The 23,785-nt window shown below is 36.3% G+C and overlaps 2 protein-coding genes across 4 annotated transcripts in view; one reads left to right on the top strand and one right to left on the bottom strand.

Annotated features, from left to right (window-relative positions):
- LOC128210405 (uncharacterized) overlaps positions 1–23,785 on the top strand; it is a 119,817-nt gene that overhangs the window by 37,159 nt on the left and 58,873 nt on the right. The window lies entirely within an intron of this gene.
- On the bottom strand, positions 225–23,746 carry LOC128210403 (uncharacterized). Of its 3 annotated transcripts, XM_052914746.1 has the most exons (7): positions 19,500–23,746; positions 18,597–18,701; positions 8,147–8,182; positions 7,013–7,085; positions 2,787–2,892; positions 991–1,155; positions 225–769 (listed from the first exon to the last, which is right to left on the bottom strand). In XM_052914746.1, the coding sequence occupies exon 1, from the start codon at positions 23,728–23,730 to the stop codon at positions 20,527–20,529; it is 3,204 nt and encodes a 1,067-aa protein (XP_052770706.1). In that variant the 5' UTR covers positions 23,731–23,746; the 3' UTR covers positions 225–769; positions 991–1,155; positions 2,787–2,892; positions 7,013–7,085; positions 8,147–8,182; positions 18,597–18,701; positions 19,500–20,526. The 3 variants fall into 3 exon arrangements, with proteins under 3 accessions (XP_052770706.1, XP_052770708.1, XP_052770709.1); XM_052914748.1 differs by lacking the exon at positions 8,147–8,182; XM_052914749.1 differs by lacking the exons at positions 225–769; positions 991–1,155; positions 2,787–2,892; ... (1 more) ...; positions 8,147–8,182; positions 18,597–18,701 and adding an exon at positions 18,863–18,928 and having other exon boundaries at positions 19,189–23,746.

Here is a 23,785-nt window from a genome sequence, read left to right as displayed (position 1 = left end):
TTTTGATTTCCATGAATTGCAACTCATTTCATGAAATTGATCATTTCAGCAGTATATTTATCAACTTAAAAAGTATTTTTTTTAGTATTTTATTTTTCAACAAAAAAGGGTAACACATAACACACGCGCGCGCGCGCACACACACACACACGCGCGCGCGCGCGCGCACACATACACACACGCGCACACACACACACGCAGGCGCGCACGCACACACACACACAAACTTCTTGGTAAAACGGTTAAAAACACAATCATGTTATAAATTATAAGCTGGTGTAGCTAAAGAAGTTCAACGAACAGGTTCAACAAAAGTGCCTTTTTTGCCGTATTGTGTATATTCTGTTCATATTTTCCAAAAAAAGTTCACATTCAAGCGAATATGTTAAAATTTGACCATTTTGTATTTAAAACTTTCTACAATGGCAATATTCCCTAATATAGGTCGGTTTGGTACAGAAAACAAACAAAAAATAGAGAAAAAACTTATGCCTTCCTACCGACCCTATTAAATTTGGAGATTTTAGTAGAATCATAGACCATATTTTTGGCTATGGAAGCCAGAAGTAATGCTCATGACAAGTGCAAATAGGTATAATTGTGATGACTTAGTTTTTTTTTGAAAAGTAAAATATCGTTGCAACCGTATCAAAATAGTTCAAACTAAAGTCCCGTTCAGTCGTATTGCATCTATTTCAGTCCATGCTCCTGAAGAATTCGGGGCTGTGAAGACCTCGATCCGTAATCGGTTTGAAACACACGGCGCTGTCTGAAATAAAAAAAGGCCGTTAAACAAATACTACCTTTAAACATTGTAAGAAAATCCTACGTATACATGTCTATATTTTAAACCAACTGGTCGAACTTTAATGAGCATATACTTAGATTACAACGAACATTTTGAATTCATACACATGTACATATATATCAATCCAATGATGACACTGAAAAAAACCTGTCGACTATGGATGCATACGTATACGGCATTACCAATGTTGGTGAGAAGATCCTTGCCACTGTTATGGGAGCAGCTACGCCGATGTAAAGAGAGTGATACGCCCCATCTTGAAAGCATTTAATCCCGGTTACTACTCCTCCTGCCAAAGTTTCGTAAATTTCCAGCGAAGTTACTTTCACAGTGGCTAAAAAGGCTATCTGGAAAATGCAAGTAGATGCAAATCGAAAATTTCCCATAAACAGCGTGTGTATACCACGTGATAAATTATGTCATAAATGCTACGTCGGAAGGCAATTTTTTTACGTTGACTTTAAACAAACATAACTTCACTATTTCTTCACCATTTTAAATGAAACAAAGCGCAGTTTACGCAGCTGACGCAGCCCTGCCTTCGGTCTGTTACCTAAGTTTGATTGAGAGTTTAGTTTCTTTAAACACATCGACAAACCTTTTCACAATACGGCCGTCTGACGGAGCACTGACAAAACATGAATTTGGAAACAGGTTTGTCGAAGTGTTTGATAAAAATTAAGAACTTTATCAAATTTCAGTAATAAAAAAATGCGGGGCTATTTAAGCGGCATAGACTGCCCTTTGTTTCATTTAAAATGGTGTTGTAATAGAAAAGTTATCTTTGATATAAGTCTTTAATTTAAGCAAAATGTTGCCTTCCGACGTAGCATATATGACGTAATTTATCACCCTGTATGCACACAGTGTGGATGTACCCATTAAAGTCCCAGTAAGTTTTAGGGTTCAATAATTAGAGGAAAAACATTAAAAGTGCGTTTACAAATATGATAGAGTCTCAGATTATGTCGGATAAAACCCCGAGTTACACAGGTGCATGATTTGAATTCCGCTAAATGCATATATCATACGGGGGATAAAAATGTCAAAAACGTTTAAGAGAAATCATTCGCATATATACATACAAACATAAGTTTACTTTACTTAAACATTCTGTGACTTTTATGAGGATCGTTCAGTGTTTTAGAACTGCCGCAACTCGATTTATGTAAAACTCGATACATACGCTGAGTCAGCCCCCGCAGACGTATTAAGAAATGAAAGTAATCTTAAACATTTCCTTATCGACAAGGCGTATGAGTTTCTTAGCGTGCTAAACGACATAATACTACGCATACAATTCCATAACATAGAGGTGCACCTCTATAACATAACTTAAACTCCTTTGTACATTTAGATGAAAACCTGCACCTCTAAATTTAGAGGTACACTTTTCTTTCATTAATACACTTACCGCATCTGTATAAATTAAGACCTGCACCTCGATTTTAATAAGACGGTGCACCTCTGAATAAGGCACACATTTTTGTTCCACATTAGGCAACTTGGACCTAAATTGTACATTGTAGTTTACAGACATGGTTCGATAGCATATATTTGGACATTGCTGTTGTCAGTATCGTCGATGTTTTGTTATTAAATGGTTTTGTCCACGCCTTTATGCTCATAGGTGTTTTCTAATGCACCAGTCAATTGTAACCACGCCCCCTCCAGGTCCGGGGGTATACCGGGGATAGCCGGGGAAAAGGGTCGTGTTTTTACTTTCCAGGTGGCCCCGCAGGGCCGGGTGACCGCGGTGGTTTTGTCATAGCGCCAAATTTAGCGGAGATTGGGCCTTATATAGAGTCTCTGGGGTGCGGGGGCATTTGGCCGGGGTTTTACCATCAGTTCGTCCCCGCAGGGCGGGGATTTTACCCGGGGTTGGCTGGACCGAAAGTCAAAGTCCCCGCTATTCCCCGGACCTGGGGGGGGGGCGTGGTTACAATTGACTGGTGCATAATGACATAACAGACCTTACCTCAATGAACTCATCTCTGTTACTATGATATGGGCCCCAAGTCTTGCCACTGCTCCGATAAGCCGGATATACATCTGGTTCCCCAACTATCCGACTGGGGTGGTACCTTATCAAATATACCAGACAGTTGTAAACATTTTCTGATTACTTTCAAATTAAATATTAAATTTCACAAAATGAAATTATGTGTCTCAGTGTCCATAAGCATATCATAAACTTTTTTTAAAGCTGCACTCTCACAGATATACCATTTTTACAACTTTTTTTTGTCTTGGAAAGAGCAAGTTTTTGAGTAAAAATCTGCAAACCAATGATAAAAGATTGCTGACAAAAGATAAGATTGCAGATTTTAATATTTCCGTTCGAAAAATAATGTTTAATGGCTTAAACCGTTACCATTTAAGAAAAAATGCATTAAACATCAACTTTTTAACTTAAATATAAAATTCTGCGATTAATTTTGGTCAGCAGTCTTATATAACTGGTTTCCATGATTTTTTTGCAAAAAATGGCTCGTTCCAAGACAAAAAAAAGAAGAAAAATGTTTAGTTTAAACATATTTTATTGCATGACGATACATTTACACATTATATGATGATGATGATAACAACAAAGGAACAGAAACAGTGCAATGTAACAAAGCTTGCGTTCATATAAAAAGGACATGCAAAGGGATTGGGCTACGAGTTTTACCAACATCAGTTACGGCCCTTTCCCAAAATGTCACATGAAAAGCAAAAATGATTACGTTGTCACATAAACTATGAAACCAATTCATGCATTTATGTAATGTTCATATACATAGGATTAAGAATAATGTCTAATTAATAAATCGTATAATGCAATAAATAATAAAATATAAAGTAGAAGTTTAGCTAAGTGTAAGAAATAAGATTGAAGAGAAGAGCTAGAGATATCAAGAGAGAAAAAGTGAAAGATGAGAGAAGTGGAGTGCTCCTTGTGCTTACTGTGGAGTGTCTAAAAAGCGATTACTGTACTTTATATAGTGGTGCACTTCCGTAAATATTACAACATTATCATCATTAGAGAGTTTGGAAGATCCGTAAAGTAGTTTGTTAGTGCTCAGATGATGAAATTGTCTAGTGCTACGAAAAGGTCTCTGCCTTTCGACTATAAATAGTGAGCAGTTAAAGAAGTAATGTTCGGCATTTTCTTCAGTATTACAGTGACCACATAACGGAGAGTCTCTAATGTGATTATTAAACAAGTCTGAATTGAGATCACTGCAGTTATTTCTTATGCGTGCACGATAAACCGACCAGCGGCGTTTTCCACAGACAAATAACGATGGAACATTAGGCCCTTTAAACCTTTGTTGTAAATTGCGCTTGAAAGACGAGAGTGAAGGCGAGTGTCTTGTGTCTACATCGGGTTTATTTCACAATGAGATGGCAGAAGGAATTGTTAAACGACTGTAGATTTCTAATCTCCTACTAAGTGTTACTAAATTTTCACTGTTTCGTAGACTATAAGGGTTAGAGTCATTTACGGGCATTGGGAAGAGCTGCGATAGATAAGATGGTAGTTCTCCACTTTTATATTTATAGACTAGGATGAGTTTTTGCATTGTTCTTCTATCCGATAAGGAAATCCAACCAATTTCTTTAATCAAGTTTGCAATTGACACAGACCGTGTAAGACCTGTAACAATTCTAGCTGCCTCATATTGAAGTTTCTCGAGTGTTTCTTTTTCATATTCAGTACAATTATCCCATACTACTGAAGCATATTCAAGGATTGGTCTTAAGTAGGAAAGATAAATTTGATTGAGAGATATTCGACGAACTTTAAATTTGAGAGCTTGCATTGAACCAAGAACCTTTTTTGCAAAAGCAATTATGTTTTCAATATGTTGATGCCAGGTTCCGTCAGAACTTAGAGTGACCCCTAAGTGTTTGTGTGTGTCGTATAACGTAATAAGTGAGTGTTGTTGAATTAAATACAAGATGTGGGCGCGGTTTATTTGACAGTGCGCAAAACATTGCTTGCGTTTTTGATGGGTTGAATTGAACAAGCCATTGTTTTGACCAGTCAGAAATGGTTTGCATGTCAGCATTTATAGTATTCTCTATATATTCTGTGCTAGCTGACGAGACAGCAAGGGAACTATCATCTTCAAAAAGTCTAGTTGTACTTTGTAGTGCGTCCGCTATGTCATTAACGTATATAAGAAAGAGCAGAGGGCCCAATACTGAGCCCTGTGGTACACCTGCTGTAATGGGTTTGAACTGGGAAAAGGATGTGCCAATGAACACTCGTTGACTTCGATTTTGTAAGTAATAGGATATCCAGTTGATTACTACCGGTAATTCCATACTCTTTAAGTTTGAAAATTAGTCCGCGATGCCAAACTCTATCAAATGCCTTGGATATGTCACAGAAAACTAAGGTAGTTGCTAGTTTATCATCGAATGACTTGCTTATTTGATTGTAGATATCAATAAGCTGATATGTTGTAGAATGGCCAGGTATAAATCCTGACTGATTTTTGAAAATAAGATTGTTATGATGCATATAGTTGTATGCGTGTTTGAAAACGATACGTTCCAATATCTTTCCTACGCAACTAATCAGAGATATAGGTTTATAATTGGATAAACAGGTACTATCGCCTTTTTTGAATAGAGGCATAACGTTTGCGAGTTTCCATTTTGTGGGATAAGAACATTCAGTTAGAGATCTATTGAAGAGAATACAGAGAGGAGTACATACTGATGATGAGGTTGCTTTTAGCATTTTGTGGCTTATTTCGTCTGGACCACTAGCTTTGTTAGAATCGAGGTTATCAATAACATCTTTTATTTCGGTTTCGGTAACAGATATATTACTGAGTTCGCTCCGTGTTTTTAGGTTAAACGTCGGCAAAATAACATTGAGATCGTCAACACTAGAGATAGAAACAAAATAATCGTTCAGGGAATCTGCCTTTTCCAAGTCAGTAAACGAATACGAATTATCTGGGTTGTGTAACGGAGGTATACTATTTCCATTGCTTGCATTCTTTTTTAGAAGCATTCGAACAGTTTTCCAATATAAACGCGGATTTGAACTATTAAACTCAACCATTGTATTTTCCAAGTTACTGTAAAATAATTCCTTTGCATGTTTAATCATATTAGTAACTTTGTTCCTTATGTTCTTATATTCGGACCAATCGCCTGGTTTGTTCGAGAAAGTGGCTTTTTTCTTTAGCTTATCACGCTTGTGCGATAGTTTTCTAATTTCTGAGTTGTACCAAGGCTTATCTAAATTTCGTATAGTTGCAAAGTAAGTTGGGATGCATCTTTCAGCTATTTTGATGAAAATATTAGTGAACTTGCGGCTTCGTCAATACTTCCCTCGTTCAATATGCGCCAATCAGTGCTTGAAATGAGAGCGTTCATTTGGTTAAAATCCGCTTTTTTATAGTTATAGAAAAATGTTGTTAAAGCGTTTAATCTGTGAGAGTGCAGCTTTAAAGCCAAAGTTCGTTTTACGTACATCATAAATACTTTTTTAATGCTAGCTATTTAAATTACACACGAAACAAATAGACAGTATTGTCAATTTTGGTAGCATAAAACTCAGGATTTGTAAATGTTTGCGTAAATGTCCGGAAACCAGTGATTTAAGACGCAGGTTTTCACATTCACCGGGGTTTTTTTCGTAAAGAGTTAGTAGAGTAAAAGAGTTTTAACCATAATTAAAACATTAATTTTCAAACTTAAATATGAAAACTGCGATCTGATCTTTTGTCAGTAGTCTTATATCAATAGTTTTCAGAAATAAATGTACGCCAAAAATGACTAGTTCTAATACAAGAAAAAAAAAACAGTTGTCAAAACGGTCAATCAGTAAGAGTGCTGCTATTTTATACACTGTGACAGCATTACTACTTTTTGAAGCATTAACCTTTTTCAATCAAACTATGATTAAATGGCAATATGGCGGGAACAAATGTAAATTGGTGGGAACAAATATCAATATGGCGGGAACAAATAACAATATGGCGGGAACAAATAACAATATGGCGGGAACAAATATCAATATGGCGGGGAAAAAAATAATAATGCGGGAACAAGTATCAATTGGCGGTAACACATATCAATTGGCGGGAACAAATATCAATATTGCGGGAACAAATACCAATATGGCATGAACAAAGGTGTGACTATCAATGATAAGAAAGCTTCCAAAAACCTTCTTATCATATCCTTCAAACTTACGATGTAGGAGAAACGTAATCTGAGGGAAAGGAAACGTCCAATACACTGTCAACCCACTGTGAAATAAACGGTCCTAAGAATATAAAACATTTGTTTTCTTACTTTTAAGAAAAATAAGCAGAATCATCCTAAATCTAAGAATGTATATGTTTCAAATGTTGCCGTAATGCCCGTGTCTAAAGAATGTCTGGTTAAAAGGATTGGATTGGAGTATACAGCAATCTGTTTTCAAATGTATACTCCCGTTTTATTGGTCATTTATAATGTGTGTTTACTTTATAGTTTATACAGCCCCAAAACTTATCATGATAATTGGATGATACCTTCTTAGTTATTGTCTAAACAATAACTTTTTTTATTTAAAAGATGAATAATGTTGGTGTTTATTTGGCGATTAATAAAAAAAACAACACTTGAAGAGGCCTAGCAACTTGAAGTTAACTGCATAGCAACCAGGCAACATGACAGCGTTAAATATTCGATTTGCATGTCTTTAAACGGCACGAATGCAAGAAAAACAAAATCTTAAACCGTTTTGATATACTATATATACTTTTCACTTCAACAAGAAGACCATAGCAGACAGGAGCAGAAAAGAAGCAGACTTGTCGGTTTTCAATTTTGTCTTTAGATTTAGTTGAAGCCTTGAAAACATATTTTACATCTTTTTCTTGTAGATGCAATACAATATAGAAGCCAACATCACGAAACGTCAGGTAATAAACTATTAAAAAGTACGTCATAAAATGCCTTAAAACACATTTCTACAAAATCTACAGTTTAAGAGCAGTCTGTAGATGCTACGGGCAGCATCGAAGAGCTCAGAGAAGCCTGAAGCAGCCGTTATCTGTTATGTGGTAAAATGAGTTCAGATTGAGAAATGACTGAAGTATGTTCGTACCTTGGGGCCAATTACTGGGCTGATAAATCTACTTTTACATTATGTTCACATACATTTCAACACAACCAAGGTAAACGATAAATGAATGATAACTACTGAAGTGAAAGCTGGCGTCGCCACCGACGCAGACTCCATAACAAAATACCAAAATTTTGGGCCAAAGTAATATCTATGGTGACATTAATTAAATTCGTTGAAATTATTTTAGTTTATAGTGACGTATCTTAACTTACCCTGTAGGCTAATGACATGGTATGAAGGATCCGACACTGAAATGACATCAGAATTCAAATCTGTACTAATAAAACATGTCTCTGTTGGTTTGTGATATCCAACCATGTTGCAAGTACCTACATGTAACATGCATTCGCGAACACATCCAATGATGGACACGCCCCAGAGTGTGTCTGATACTGTCGAAACATTTGCCCCCTTTTCTATGCTTAAAGTTTTCCCTTGAGTTGTTAATGCTGTAGCTTCGGAAAATCTTACAAAGAGAAGAAATAACGCGAACAGCCATACATCCATGATGGTGTATGGCCGCAGACTGAAGTTAATATCGCCTAACATGCACAGAAGTAATCTTTTCCCACAACTAACACCCATGGGGCGTTCAAAAAATATGTGAACTATTTCACGGGCAGGGGTATTCATTATTCACTATTTTAATGAGATATATCGATTTGTTTAGTAAAAACGACTGGCATGTGCTTTAGCGGATTTGCATGCTCTTGCGAAACATTAGCTCAGAACAAAATATTTTGGCACCATTTGTATTAAAACCTAACACTTATTCCGTAAGAATATATGCATATTTCAAAATCACCTAAACGGTATCCATTCTCTGTTTGGTCGTTTCGAAATTATAGGAAATTAATCCATTGTTAAGAATAACTGCAAAATTAGTATGTTAAGTTAGACGTTTAATCCTCCCGTTTCGTTTTCGTTTTGTTTCTAAAAGGCGCGTCTTATAATAATTTCCCATACATTTGAAGAATAATTATATTGTGGGAAAAGAACCTTCAGTAGGAAAGGACTATCGTAATTTGTCTATCTGGTCTTCCAGTCAAATCCTATGTTTTGATATTGTATGTATTACCTTGCATACTTTGTGTTTGTCTTTTAAAAATATAATATGTTTAAACCAATTATCGTATCCGTTTAGAGCCATCTCGATTATTAAACGAAAACGTGTGTTTCTTTTGTTTGATGCGTTCTATATTGCGTGTGGCTTAATATGAACATACAATTATCCAATGCGCTACAATTGCTTGTCACAGCCGTTACTTTGTGAATACCCCCGCTAATTTCAGATGACCTTCATGAAGTAAACACAGTCCCTCTTATTTGCATTTGTTTTACAGATGAAAATAAGTCTTTTGCGTCAGCATTTATCAAGTATTTGCGTTGTTAAGAATCGGACCTACTTTGTTGAACAGTCAATAACAAGAACAACAAGAACAAGAACAGAACTTTTATTAGGCATAAACATTAACATGTTCGTAGCCAAATGCATATATATACATTCACGGCGGTAATATAAAACAGTATTGACATTAATGTTGTATGAGAAGAGCATAAATTCAAGAACAAATATAAACATAGCTATTCAAAAACTAATAAGCAATAATTAAATTAAATTAAAGCACTTTTGCGCTTTTCAGTGGCAATATAAACAAATTTAGCAAGTTTCCTTAATAATGCTGCATTTTCAGAACTTAACAAATTACATAGTTTTTTCTTGGTTGGCCAATGACAATAATATCGTGGTAAGCACATTTGTCTAATATCTTTCTAAAATGGACATACAAGAATAAAATTATATTCATCTTCAATCATATTCATATTGCAATATATGCATTTTCTATCATGTCTTGGTATATTTCTATATCTTCCTTCTTCTATAGCTAACTTGTGTGCTGAACATCGCACTCTACTTAGAGATACTCTATGGTTAATGATAACTATAATTTCATACGCTTAATATTCAATCGAAACCTGATCGGTGATTTTTTTTATCAAATTGGAAGATCTTCATTTAAAGCTATAAGAAGGCAGAGAAGCTGGGACTGGTTTATACTTCAAGTGACACTCTTATTCAAAATCAATACATACACATGCATAACAAACATCAATTTTCTAATAAACCTTTAACCACTTACTAAACAATGCATTTATGGAACGTATTAATAATTGATAAGAAAATTGTAACCGCGTTTTTAATAGCAGAAAGCGAAGAATATTAAATGATTGGTGAATGCTAAAAGATTTACTGTGGTCGACTATAGTTTCATAAGGTGTCTACCGTATTTTTTGAAATTCAACTTGGTATCGTTCATAACAACCATTGTTTTCGATATTTATTAATATTTTTGGAATATTCACTATGATTAATTTTGGTAAATCTTATTTGGGAATAAGACTGCATCTTCAAATGTATTTAGTTTACATTGCTTGTTACGCTGAAAACTGATGTGGACCAGCCTCGAGTTCATTTATCTATAGGTCCTTTGGTGACCCTCTACAAAAATACATCAAGGGGTCATGATTGATCAACATCAACAACAACAACAACAACAACAACAACAACAAAATGGCGAACTTCCTGTTTTGCTTTAAAAAAAAACATCTCCTCTAAAACTACCAGTCCAAATTGAATGAAACTTTACAGGAAGCTTCCTTGGGTAACCTTGTACAAAACAAAAACAAAAAGGAGTCACGATTGATCAACAAAAACAACAACAAAATGGCCGACTTCCTGTTTTGCTTTTGAAAAACATCTCCTCTGAAACTACCAGTCCAAATTCAATGAAACTTTACAGGAAGCTTCCTTGGGTGAACCTCTACAAAAACCATCTCCTCTAAAACTACCAGGCCAAATTCACTTAAACTTTACAAAAAGCTACATTGCATGACCCTCCACATAAATACAACAAGGCAATGAGATTGATTATCATCAACAACAACAACAACAACAACAAATGGCCGACTTACTGTTTTGCTTTAAGAAAATCTCTGAAACTACCAAGCCAAATTCAATGAAACTTAACAGGTAGCTTCATTGCATGACCCGTTACAAATATAAAACAAAGCATCGTCATTAGTCAAGATGTGTTTAAATTGCAACATTTTTATTAATGTTTTATCACAGAGTTGTGGCCCTTTGCTTAGGTGTCCCATGTGACAGTGCTAACAACATGTGCACGTTAAAAAACAAGGTTAGCTCCAACCAGGGTAACATTCTGTCTGTGCACTATGCTCCAAAAACCTAAAATGACTACTATGGTAACAATCTTAACGGAGCCAGTATTTCCATTTTGGTGCCGACCCTGTGCAGACCTATAACAACATAATTAGAACTGTTGCCTGCACTCTTAGGCAAACACAAAATACTTAATGATTGGTAATCAAGTGATGACGGTACCTGAAAATCCTTCAAAGACTGAATCACAGTTACTGGTCAACATTTTTTCTTTCTCACACACTTTTTGATCATTTTAGAGTAAAACATGCCGTAAACAAGTACACTTCGTAAGACTTGCTGAAAAACAATAGCATCTAGTCGGAATTATCATTAAGTGTTTACTATTTTCAATAATTATGTTATTTAATATCAATTCAAACGGTGGTCCTACTCAAAACGTAAAAACAACAACAATTTAATGACAGGCTATTCAGTTTCCAGCTCTTTCAACTTTATGTGCGTATTTACACTGCCAATATGTGTACAAGTTGACAAGTGTTCATTGGAATAAATAGCCCGGCAGGCTTTAAGGTCACAGTTATAAGTTTTGTTAGTTATATATGACTCTCATCTACATAATTTATATGTAAATACATGTAGTTCAAAATAATTATAATGCGAGTCAAAAAGTAACAAACTAAATATTGAAAATTAAATAACTTTCAGCACAACAGAACATCACCACAGCAGCAAGGTGCGTGGTTATGCCACACTTCTATGGCCAAGCCCACCACCCATATCAGTCACCAAAAAGGCATAAATAATGATGATAGAACTGTTAAATGTACTTAATCACAAGAATGATGGTTCAAATAATATTTTTCTGTTATAGTTACTAGTAACAGGTCAATTAACATTATTTGTTTGTTTGTAAGATTTTGAAACAAAGGCCACCGGCCCAAAATGTAAAAAAAAGACATAGTACTGTAGTTGCATCATAAGATTTACATATTTATCATGTTTAATATATGGTACACATAGAGTGTTAACTTCAATATTGTATTATCATTTTCGGTTGACATTAAAGAGTAGCAAGTCATTTAAATTATTACCAGATGAATACCGATTAAAGGATATTGTCTACGAATAATATAGAACTTAGGACATTGAAAGAATGCATGATATTCACAATCAATAACTGTCAAATTTTGATTCAGACAATTTTTACAAGTTCTCTCATCTTGTTCCACCTTGAGGACTCACTAATGTCGTTATGCCAGTTTTGGACAAAACAGTAAATTAACCTTTGTCTAAAAGTATATATAAATAGATCTATATATTCCACATCTTGAGCATTATCCAAATGTATCCAAAACCGTACGTGAATAACAAAGATTTAATATTGGATGCTCAACAATTTCGCCCGGCGTTATCTAGCGATTTTAACATTTTATAGCAGTGTTTAGGGTATCTATGATTAGACATAGTTAATAGCTTACACCAGTTAATGCAGTTAACAAAATAAGTAACACACAGCGGAAGACGTCCACATTCACCCAGAGTTATACATGTATTTGTAGTTCGTTAAACATATGAATGTCTCTTGCAGAACTTATTTTGAACTGTCTCTTTGGTGTCAATATATTTATATCCCCAAATCTGCGATCCATAGCACATGGCTTAACCATGCTATCAAAGAGTAAAAATTCTTTCGTTGGAAATGCTTCAAAAGGTTTCTTATAGCTATATATTGAAAAAATGCCTTTTGTGCTTGTGCAGATAATTTATCATGTGCTGTACTCCATGATAATTGGGGAGTAAGTAGTAACCCCATGTATTTGTTGAAAGATACATTGTTTATTTGTGTGCCATTAAAAAAAAACATTTTTCGTAGTTTCTTAGCGGTCCGCCATTTTTGAAAACGATTATTTCAGGTTTGTCTTAATTAACTTCCATGCAAGTATTTGCACACAATTGCTAAATAACATTTAACTGTTGTTGTAATTTGTTCGCTGTTCCTACCTCTCTTTTTTATATAAATTTTTGAACCATTCCTTGGAGACAGAATACATTATCAATGGCTAAATAACCAGAGCGGGATCCAGATTGTGATTCATCAATTTTGTTATTATTTTCAGCCAATTCATACTAACGTTTATTTATGATACCTGAAAATATCATATACATAGTATTGGTAAGTGAGATACCACGATAATTACCAGAAACGTGTGTGTGTCCCGATTTATGTATAGGACATATCATACTTTGACCCCATGAAATTGGGAAATCCTCTGATTGAAATATTCCATTGATCATAGTCAATAGGTAAGGCGCAATACTATCGATAGTGCCTTTATAAAATTCAGATGGAATTCCGTCTATTCCGCAGCTTTTCCCATTAACTAACTTGCGGATCGCGTGTTCAACTTCAGAGTGTGTAATAGACTCATTTAGAGTATTGGAATCATTACCATCAATATTAGTATTGTGCATGTCGTTATTTACAGAAATGGGCATGACTCCATCATCACTCGTGTCGATCAAGTACTTTAAAGACAACTGATTTCTCAAATAGCTCCGACGACGCGATCATGTAATCTACAAGACTAGCACCATCAATAGAGACACAAGTAAAGTGAATAACATCAAATGCATTTAGAAAGGATTTAAATTCCGTATTGTTTACATGTTTACCCAAGCCAGCAATATTCCAGCTGACAATGTTTATATTAATCGCCCCTACAGTATGTTCATGGTTTGAATAGCCTCGGCCGCCTTATCCATAATTGATGAATCAGGCAGTGCGTCGTCATCGGGTGAGTTCGTTTTGTCTCTGATTGGTCGGTCTCCGCCGCGTGAATCATCTATGTAACTGGTCACATGGTTAGCGTCTAATCGCTGCCCCGAGTGAATGTTTTCGTCAGGTTGGTCTTCCGTAATACCACGTGGTGGTGCACGTGGTCGAGCTGTTGATCGCCGTTAAACCGATTGATACGATTGATTGCGTACTGTCATTGTATTTATATACATGATTATTGACAATTAGTTTGTCATATCTCACCGAAGCGTAGTTTCCTTTTCGTCTTTCGGACATCATACGTTCCCCAAGATGTTTCCTGTGTTGACGAACTTTGTCACTATAATCCTGCTGTACAGACAATGAGTTCTTTTGCTGGAGCAATGTATTCGCACGTCCTAAAATAAGTTCACAGTCCTAAAATGTACTGTGTAAAGCGAACCATGATAGAACGTTTACTTTAGTCTCGGGATTTAATTCGATGCGCACGGTCAATTTCAATAGTGTCCGCTTGTTCTCCCAAATTAGGTGTATCTCGCAGGAATGCGCGTACTTTGTCCTCAGAATCAGCCCATTTCTCATTTAGGAACCAATTTATTCCGTTAAAACGTAGATTGTTTCTGCGCGATTGGTTTTTAAGTTGATATTTTTTTAAGACTGGACATTTCTTCACGAAGCAGTTCATTATCTTGTTGAAGTATGTCATTGTTTTGCTTTAGTTCATTTATGGACGAGAATACTGAATCAATTTTATTATTAATGTCTCCGATGTCTGTGACTAAACGACCATTTTGATTATCTAGATCAGTTTTCATATTTCTGAGGAAAGCAAACATATCTGATTCATTATTAGACCTACTTTTTCCGTTATTCATGGATGAATTGTGACGATTGTGGAAAAGAATATGAGGACATTGTCCGCTGTCTAGTCACAGTTAAATGAATGGTTTTAGAGATGATGTCACATTCAAACTAAAATACATTTGTATGAACTAAAATAATCATTTGAAATAGTTGAAAAAATGTGAATAACTGTGTTACCATATTTCTAAAGTTATCTTGTCATAAGAATGAATGAATGTTTAGAAAAGGGTAAAAAGGCATGAAACTTTATCCAAGAATGGAAATTATTAACATCTTGTAAAAAAACAGTTGATACCATTAATAAAGCTTTACTCTCTTTATTTCTTTGAACATTATTTTGCCAGTCATTATTTATAATTGCTAGTGAAGTATCTGCACCATGTAAAGAAAATAAAAACAGTGTTGTGTGTTTTCATAAATATGGTAACATTATTTGTGAACAAAGAACACTTGATATAAACAAACAAATTTACCCTGTGGGTCTTTTTAATATCTGTATAAGTGTACATGTTTACAGGTAAGGTATTTTTTGTCCTCTAAATTAAATTACATTGTTATAATAAGCACTCATAATAAGTGAATACTACCACACTCAAAAGGAATATATATCATCTATTCATCCATTTTTCTTGTAGTCCCATGTGGCTTGTTTGTATTAATTGCATACATACCGACAAGTATGTATGTTTATTGTCTTATGTCACAATAAGGGATACATATCTTTTTACAGTTGCTTACACCAGATTGGCACCAAAAAAAGTTTTTTTTCTCTAACAAATCTCAGGACAATTATCTAATAGTAGGTGTTACGCTTTGATATCATAATTGTAAAAAAGGATCCAAATGTAGAAAAAAAATGTGTCGGAGACCAGGCTCGAACCCTTGTCGCCAAAATTGCAGTCCAGCGTCGTATCCACTGAGCTACGACGGCTTACTCTAATTAGGTGACAAAATTAAGCTATACACCTACCTCGATAATAGCACATGAAAACACCGACTAGCCAATCACGCATAAGGAATAAATTCTACCTGGTAGACATACCCAATAAGCTTTTTTAATGGAAAAATACGAAATAACTGCTAAACTTAAATAAATTGTAAACTATGTGGTACTTCAGTAAGTAAGTTTCAATGCATTGTACACATCGATGCCAAGTTTATGTCAGTTTTCAACAATTTTCTTTTCTCTCTCGCTATTTTATCAGATGGAGTACAGCTCCTTTAATGCATGTTCTTCTATGGATAAACAGAAAAAAACATAAGTGGTGCCTGTATTTCAGGTTCTGTACAATAGGCTGTTTTTAAATCAAACCCAGGAATAAAAAATGCTATAAATCAAAATAATTTTAATGGCCAAACTATTAAATATCTGCAAAATATAATAAAAAAATGGCAATCATCTAAACTGACTGTTGACCACGAAATATACCGAAATCAATGTGCAAAAGTAAATAATATGCTGGCAGAGGCTAAAGCGAACCATTATTTTGATAAGGTAGCAGCTTTTGGTCGAGATCAAAAACAATTATTCCAAATTACAAAAAATCTACTAAACGGTCCAACTGAGACTTCTTTACTTACAAACACAAAAAACTGAAAAATTGCCACAAGAGTTTAGTGACTTTTTTGTTAAGAAAATAGAAACCATCAGAGATGAGATAAAATCAAAATTAGTTCTAAAACCAGTCGAATCAGAAACAGAACAAATGAGTGTTGAAAATAGTCTGACTCACTATAAAACAGCATCAGCAAAAGAAGTTAAGAAAATATTCAATGAATCTTCAAATAAATCATGTGAACTGGATCCGATACCAACATGGCTATTAAAATCATGTCTCCATGAACACTTCAAGAAAAACATCAGTGAGCCTATCTTAAATTCCATTCGACAGAAACTGCACTTATCAAAGTCCAAAACGATGTTCTCAAAGCCCTTGACCATGGTAATGCAACCATCTTCGTAATGCTAGATCTATCAGCAGCTTTTGACACAATCGATCACAAAACTTTGTTACAAAGACTTGAGAATGTGTTCGGATTCGCTAAAAAACCCACTGGAATTGATAACATCATACCTTCAAGATAGAAAACAGACAGTATACATTGATGGTGTGCTGTCAAACCCGGTCACAATGAAGTCTAGTGTTCCACAAGGTTCCGTATTAGGGCCGAATTTTTATACAATGTACACTTAACCTCTCGGTGCCATTTGCAAAGAACATGGGCTGCAATACCATCTCTACGCCGATGACTCAGAGCTGTATCTATCTTCCAAACCATTAGATGAAATTTCTAAGAAAGAAACATTACAACGCATTCAATCGTGCCTTCGAGACATAATATCATGGATGAATTTAAACATGCTCAAATTTAACACTGATAAAATAGAAGTTATCATGTTCTCATCTCCTCAACACATTGAAGATCTATCGGTAACCGTCGGTGACTCGAAAGTTAAACAGTCTGTAAATGTAAATAAATTAGGTGCCATCTTTGATTCAAACATGAACATGATCACGTTAATTCGGTATGCAGATCATGTTATTTACATCTTAGACAAATAGGCGGAATTCAGAAATATCTGACAATTGATGCATCTGAACAACTTGTGACTTCATTGGTTATCTCGCGCCTAGATTACTGCAAAGCACTACTGTCAGGGGCGTACCTAGGCATACTCCAGTACGCCCAGGCGTACAAATGAATTAAGGCTCCCGCGAAATGGCAAGTAAAAAAGTCTCACGTCAGGGGATATCGGTCCCGCTCCAACCCCATATATCATATTGGGAACAGAATATAGAAATACCTTTACTTTCTTTTACCGCTCTCAATTGTACGGGCGTATATTTCAAAATGCTTCAGGTACGCACCTGACTGTATGGAGTACCTCAAACATTAATCAACAAACTGCAGATCTTTCAAAATACAGCTGCCCGCATCATCACCAGAACCTTGCGGTACGATCATATCACACATGTACTTAAGGAATTACCAGTGCAATACAGAATTCAGTTTAAAATTTTAACGCATACCTACAAAGCTTTAAACGGAAAATCACCAGAGTATTTGGAAGAACTGTTATGTGTTTACAAACCACGAATGAACCTGCATTCAAAACAAAGCACTTTCTTTAGTGATACCAAAAAGTAAAACTGTAACCTACGGCGACCGACGATTTGAATATGCAGCTCCGAAACTGTGGAACGACCTACCATCCGATGTAAGAGAATCAAGTTCATTTTGTTCTTTCAAACGTGCACTTAAAACACACTATTTCAAACAAGCCTTTGAATAGCATTTTTACCAGGAATTATCTGTGACAGTGATTCACGGGAACTGTGTGACCATAACGTGATTTTAAATATAATTTTACAAACTGTTTTAATTCTACCATGATCGGTTTGTACAGTTACATATCCTGTGTATACTGTTTTAGACTATTGATTTAATATCAAAATGCAATTTAGATGTCGGGTGAAAATTATATTACCATCATTTTTAATATTTTCAAAGTTTCGCTAGACTTTTTTTTATCGTATGATATTGATATTTATTGTTTTAAATTCAGACTACTAGTTTAACACCACATTTTATTTTACTGTGATTTCATATTTTTTAGCATGTCGTACATTTATTGTTCAAAATCGTTTGCTGTCCTAGTATTTTAATGATACTGCTTGTAGTTAGCTATAACGTTGTAAAGCGCCTTTGAACGTGTATATGAAAAGGGCGCTATATAAGTTTGGTAAATAATAATAATAATAATAATAATAATAATAATAATAATAATAATAATAATAATAATAAAACTTGGTTGACATGTTCATTACATACTTACTTTTTTGATCCACTTTCCAGGCTTCATCCATACCTCCCTAATTCTACTGTAGACATTTCATCTACAACGATCTTCTCTGTCTTTTCAGTCTTTTCTTTTTCTCCACTGAAAATTATAAACACTTATACGTTTCAAGTATCCGTGACCTTCTTTCTTCTAAAATCAATAAAACAAATAATATACATATGAATCACAAGAATTTAGCATGTTCATTATGCTGTCACTAGGATTTTCAATGACATAACAATCCACAGCTAGTGTCACCATTTTATTATCCTCATCTCGATAGGTTATTATGAGTTGAGACGTATAACGTTGCGTGCGGTGAAAAACTACAAATAAACAAAACAACTTGTGACTAGATCGTACACCATCATATATACAATAACATATTAAAACCATTATGCAGCAGTAAGATTCATCTTTAATATCAAACAGTGTGATTCCAAACACAGAATGACATAATCATGTGACCGATCTGGGTTGACACTGTTTGCAACATTAATAAATTGGAGCTGAAATCCATACCCATTATAAGTACGAAGAAATATCAAATTATCTGTACTCTAATCTCAAGCACATTATTACGCACATTATTACGGTGTCCAATACTTTGAAACGATTTAAAATACTTATTTTATCGATTTAAAACGAAGTTACTGTTAAAACATCGTCCTACATAACATGTACTTGGCGACCTTAGGAAACTCCAAACATTCCATTCTAAAAACAATGAAGTGACGTCACTAAGAAACTCCACTCGTCTATTTTTAGAATGGCGGGAACAGCATGCAGAAATTCTGAATGATAACATTACCTTCCTACTAAATTACGGTTTAAAACTTTAGCAGATGCATGACAACCAAATCATAATCTACCATATAGCAAAGTATCTGTACTTACAGAGTGTGCGGGACCATACAAAATGCCAAAATGTTGGAGCTCAATCACAGCGCATCCATTCTAAGGGGAAATAACGAGACACAAACTAACGACGTACAAGTCCGAATGTCTCCGAAAATTAAGGAACAACAACTCTCCAACTTCCTCAAGAATTCGAGATAAGCATGAAAGAGTTGCCTCCCTTAAGCCACTATCGAATCGATATAGATTCTAAAATTGCTTACAGATTGAAAGGAAGGATAAACTGAAATCGGTCCAGAACACTCCCCGTCTTATATCAAAGGATATAACCACAAGACTTAAACCATTTTCTTAAGCATCTTTCCAAGTAAGTCTTGGAATACACAGGTTTACTGTAATTATTCAAACTTATACCATGACTACATAAAAAATGGTATACTTAAGAATAAATAACGTCAAATGCAATATCTGAAGAGATATTAACACATTGTATCAAAGACTAATATTTTTATGATTAAAAGACTGACTTAATATCTCAAAGTTCATACAAGCATAGTTGCTGTCTCGAGTCGCTGAAAGTTTCTCTCGAGCATGTGTTAACATATGCCTTTCTTAATGCCGTTTCACATAAGTCTCATTAGAAAGGCCCTCATTGCAGGTCTTTCCGGATTGGACACCAGTTCGGAGAGCAAAATGTTTTGGATGATTTTCCTTTGAGGAGATACTCATTAGGCACACCGAGAATTACCCGAAGGCTTCTGCACATATTAACACTGATATTGCGCGAACGTTGCATAAAGACTTTAGTGTAGCAAATCATTAACATAGCAGAAAATTAAAAATTTTCATGTAAGGTATGTTTTCTAATTTCGCAAGAAGATATTTATGCAGAAAGCAAAATAAATTTGATTGTGCATAAAGGCTTCTGAGCGGGAACTTATGTTTAAGTTCTGACTTTGAAAGGAACAACTTCAAAATACTTTCAAGAATAAAACATATTTTACACAAAATCCTTATGCCTCAGTTAAATAAGATTTCTGAAACATTCTTCTGTTGTTGCTGCTTTCTACGACGACACAAGCAGAACAACTTCTTTAATTGGTCTCACATAAAGGCATTGCTTTCCATTCTTCATAACCCTGATTTGCAGCTTTCTAACAAGTCCGTCGTCACTAGGAAATGCCTTTGTCACAAGACCCATAGGCCATTCATTGCGCGCACAATCTCGATCGCGTAATAGAACTACATCATCAGCTTTGATGTTTTCACAAGGCGACGCCCACTTCTTCCTCGTCTGTAGAGATGACAGAAAATCACCCTTCCAACGTTTCCAGAAAATATTTGCCAGAAACTGCACTGTCTTCCACTGAGAGTGGTACATATCTTTCACACCTATGTCGCGGAAACTGCAAACTATCTCGGGAGATTTCTGTGTAAGTAGCATTCCCGGTGATAGGACAAATGGTTCTTCAACATCTGTAGAAACTGGGACAAGAGGCCTGGAGTTCATGATAGCGGTAACCTCTGCCATTAAGGTTGAGAGAACTTCATGAGTAAGTTTTCCTTGTTTGAAGTCTAGTAGCATTGCATCTAGAATGTGACGAGCAATCCCGATCATTCTTTCCCAAACGCCACCAAAATGGGAGGCATAAGGCGGATTGAAACGCCAAATTATTTCATTGTCTTGTAAGTAGGTCTGAAATTGGTCATCTTCTACACAGACCGTTTTCATACCAAGCTCGGAGGCTGCTCCTATAAAGTTTGTGCCACGATCCGACCGAAATTCTGACACTTTTCCGCGAATTGCAATAAATCTGCGCATTGCATTTATGAAACAGGACGTAGACATCTCCTCTAGTAGCTCAATATGGACAGCTCTACTATACAAACATGTGAAAAGCACAGCCCAGCGTTTTGAATTTGCACTACCTCCTCTGGTACGTCTTGTCACCACGGTCCAAGGGCCAAACACATCCACTCCAACGTGTGTGAAGGGCGGTGAGGAAGTAAGACGATCTTGTGGCAAATCGGCCATTTTCTGTTCAGCGGTCTTTCCACGAAGCTTTCGGCAAGTTACACAGTGATGTAAAACACTGCCAATTAAACGCTTGCCACCGATTATCCACAAACCTGCATTGCGGACAGCCCCTTCCGTGAGGTGTCGGCCCTGGTGTTGGACCCTTTCATGATGATGTCGAACTAACAGTGTTGCTACATGACCTTTTGGGACGATCAAAGGGTTAACAACTTTAATTCCCTGGCTTTTCCGTAGCTTTCGAAGGCGGCCACCGACTCTGAGTATCCCATTTTCATCTAAATAAGGGGATAAGGAAATTATTGCGCTTTTCTTGGGAATGGGCTTGCCGGCCTTCAATGCACAAATTTCTTCAGCATAATGCCGTTTCTGGAGTTCAGACAGTATAAATTGCTCTGCATCTATTCGAACAGCAGGAGAGGATCTCTTCTCACACACATGCCATCCAGAACACTTACAGTCATTGCGTTTTGAGAACGTCCTGGCAATATGAATGAGCAAGCTAAACGCTAACACCAATTTCTTCCAAGATGAGAAGCGCTCACAGGCTTTAGCAACTGGATCCATGGAACTCTTTACATTTGTCGCCTTTACTACAACTTCTGGGCGAACCTCTGAATCTTCCTCAGGACACTGAAGAGGAAACTCTTTCACATCTCTTTCTTTTTGTTCTCCAATAAGGTAATTCGGCCCACTATGCCATTTCTCTAGCACTGTATGGATATTCTCAGAAGATGCCCTAGTGGCTGAATCTGCAGGATTATATTCAGTAGAAATGTATTGCCACTGTTCAGGCTCAGAGAATTCATGGATTTGTGCAACCCTATTGCTCACATATGTATAGAATCTACGGGTCTTATTTCCGATATAGCCCAACACCACCATGCTATCTGTGAAGAACTGAAATGATGATGATGGAATGTCCAATTGATGCGATACAAATGATGCCACTTCTGTGGCCAAAACGGCTGCACATAATTCTAGTCTAGGTATTGTGTGTCCAGTTTTAGGAGCCAGCTTGGCTTTTCCCATGATAAAGCCCACTTGTGGTTGGTCACTGGATTCAACGACGACATAGGCAGCGGCCGCTATAGCACTCTCAGATGCATCGGAGTAGACGTGGATTTGATAGTCTTTGGCCAAGCTTAGAGAGTCTGGTATATACATGCGAGAAACCTTGTAGCCATTCAGCATCTCAAGATTTTTCTTCCACTGAACCCACTCTTTATGAAATGTTTCTGGCAAAGGGTCGTCCCAAGCACTTCCAACTGAACAAGCCTCACGAAGCAAGATTTTCCCACTAATTGTGAAAGGTGCAGCAAAACCAATAGGATCAAAAATACTATTCATGGTTGATAGAAGTCCTCGCCTCGTAAATGGTCTGTCAACACTTGGAGCAGTGAATGAGAACATATCTGAGTTGATGTCCCAGGTTAGCCCTAGACTCTGCTGCATAGGGAGTGTATCGCCTAGATCCATGTCTTTCAGGGTTGTGCTAAGCTCCACCTTAGGAAACTGGTTCATAATGTCAACATCATTTGAGACGATTTTGTGAAGATGGATTTGACCATTTTCTTGCAGAGCCTTTCTGGTCCGTTGCAACAAGCTAACGGCCTGTTCTCGTGTTGGCTTAGATGTCAATGCGTCATCCACATAGAAATCTTTGGCAACAAACTGTTGTATGTCCTTGTCGACAGACTCAACAGCCTTGCGCAATCCATAGGTGGCAACTGCAGGTGAAGGTTTGTTCCCGAAAACATGAACTTTCATGCGGAAAACAGTGAATGGCAGCTCGGGGTTGTTGTTTTGAAACCAAAAGAACCGCAGGAAGTCTCTGTGTTCGTTATTCACTAGGAAGCGATAGAACATTTGCTCTATGTCGGCAGATACTGCATACTTATCTCTGCGAAAACGGAGTAAAACACCAAGTAGATTGTTGGTCAAATTTGGTCCTGAGAGCAATAGATCATTAAGAGATTGACCCCTGAAGGCAACCGAGGAATCAAAAACACCTCTTATTTGATCCGGTTTCTTGGGATGGTACACCCCGAATAATGGCAGGTACCAGTTCTCTTTACCATCTTCATCCCGAGTCGGAGCCTTTTCTGCCGCACCATTGTCGAAGATTTTCTGCATGAACTGGACAAGCTGCTGGCATTTCTCTGGATTCTGTTCCAGGCTCTTCTTCAAGGATACTGCACGTTTAAACACTTGCTCCTTGTTGTCTGGAAGCATAGGTCTAGGCGACTTAAAGGGCAATGGTGCAGTCCACTGTCCAGATTTGTCCATG

The sequence above is a fragment of the Mya arenaria genome, chromosome 12, assembly GCF_026914265.1.
Source record: "Mya arenaria isolate MELC-2E11 chromosome 12, ASM2691426v1".
NCBI lineage: Eukaryota > Metazoa > Mollusca > Bivalvia > Myida > Myidae > Mya > Mya arenaria.
This window is presented reverse-complemented; position numbering and strand designations above follow the sequence as displayed.

Coding starts and splice junctions, on each gene's coding strand:
- LOC128210403 (XM_052914746.1), bottom strand. CDS start 23,730: ATGCTTCCAGACAACAAGGAGCAAGTGTTTAAACGTGCAGTATCCTTG.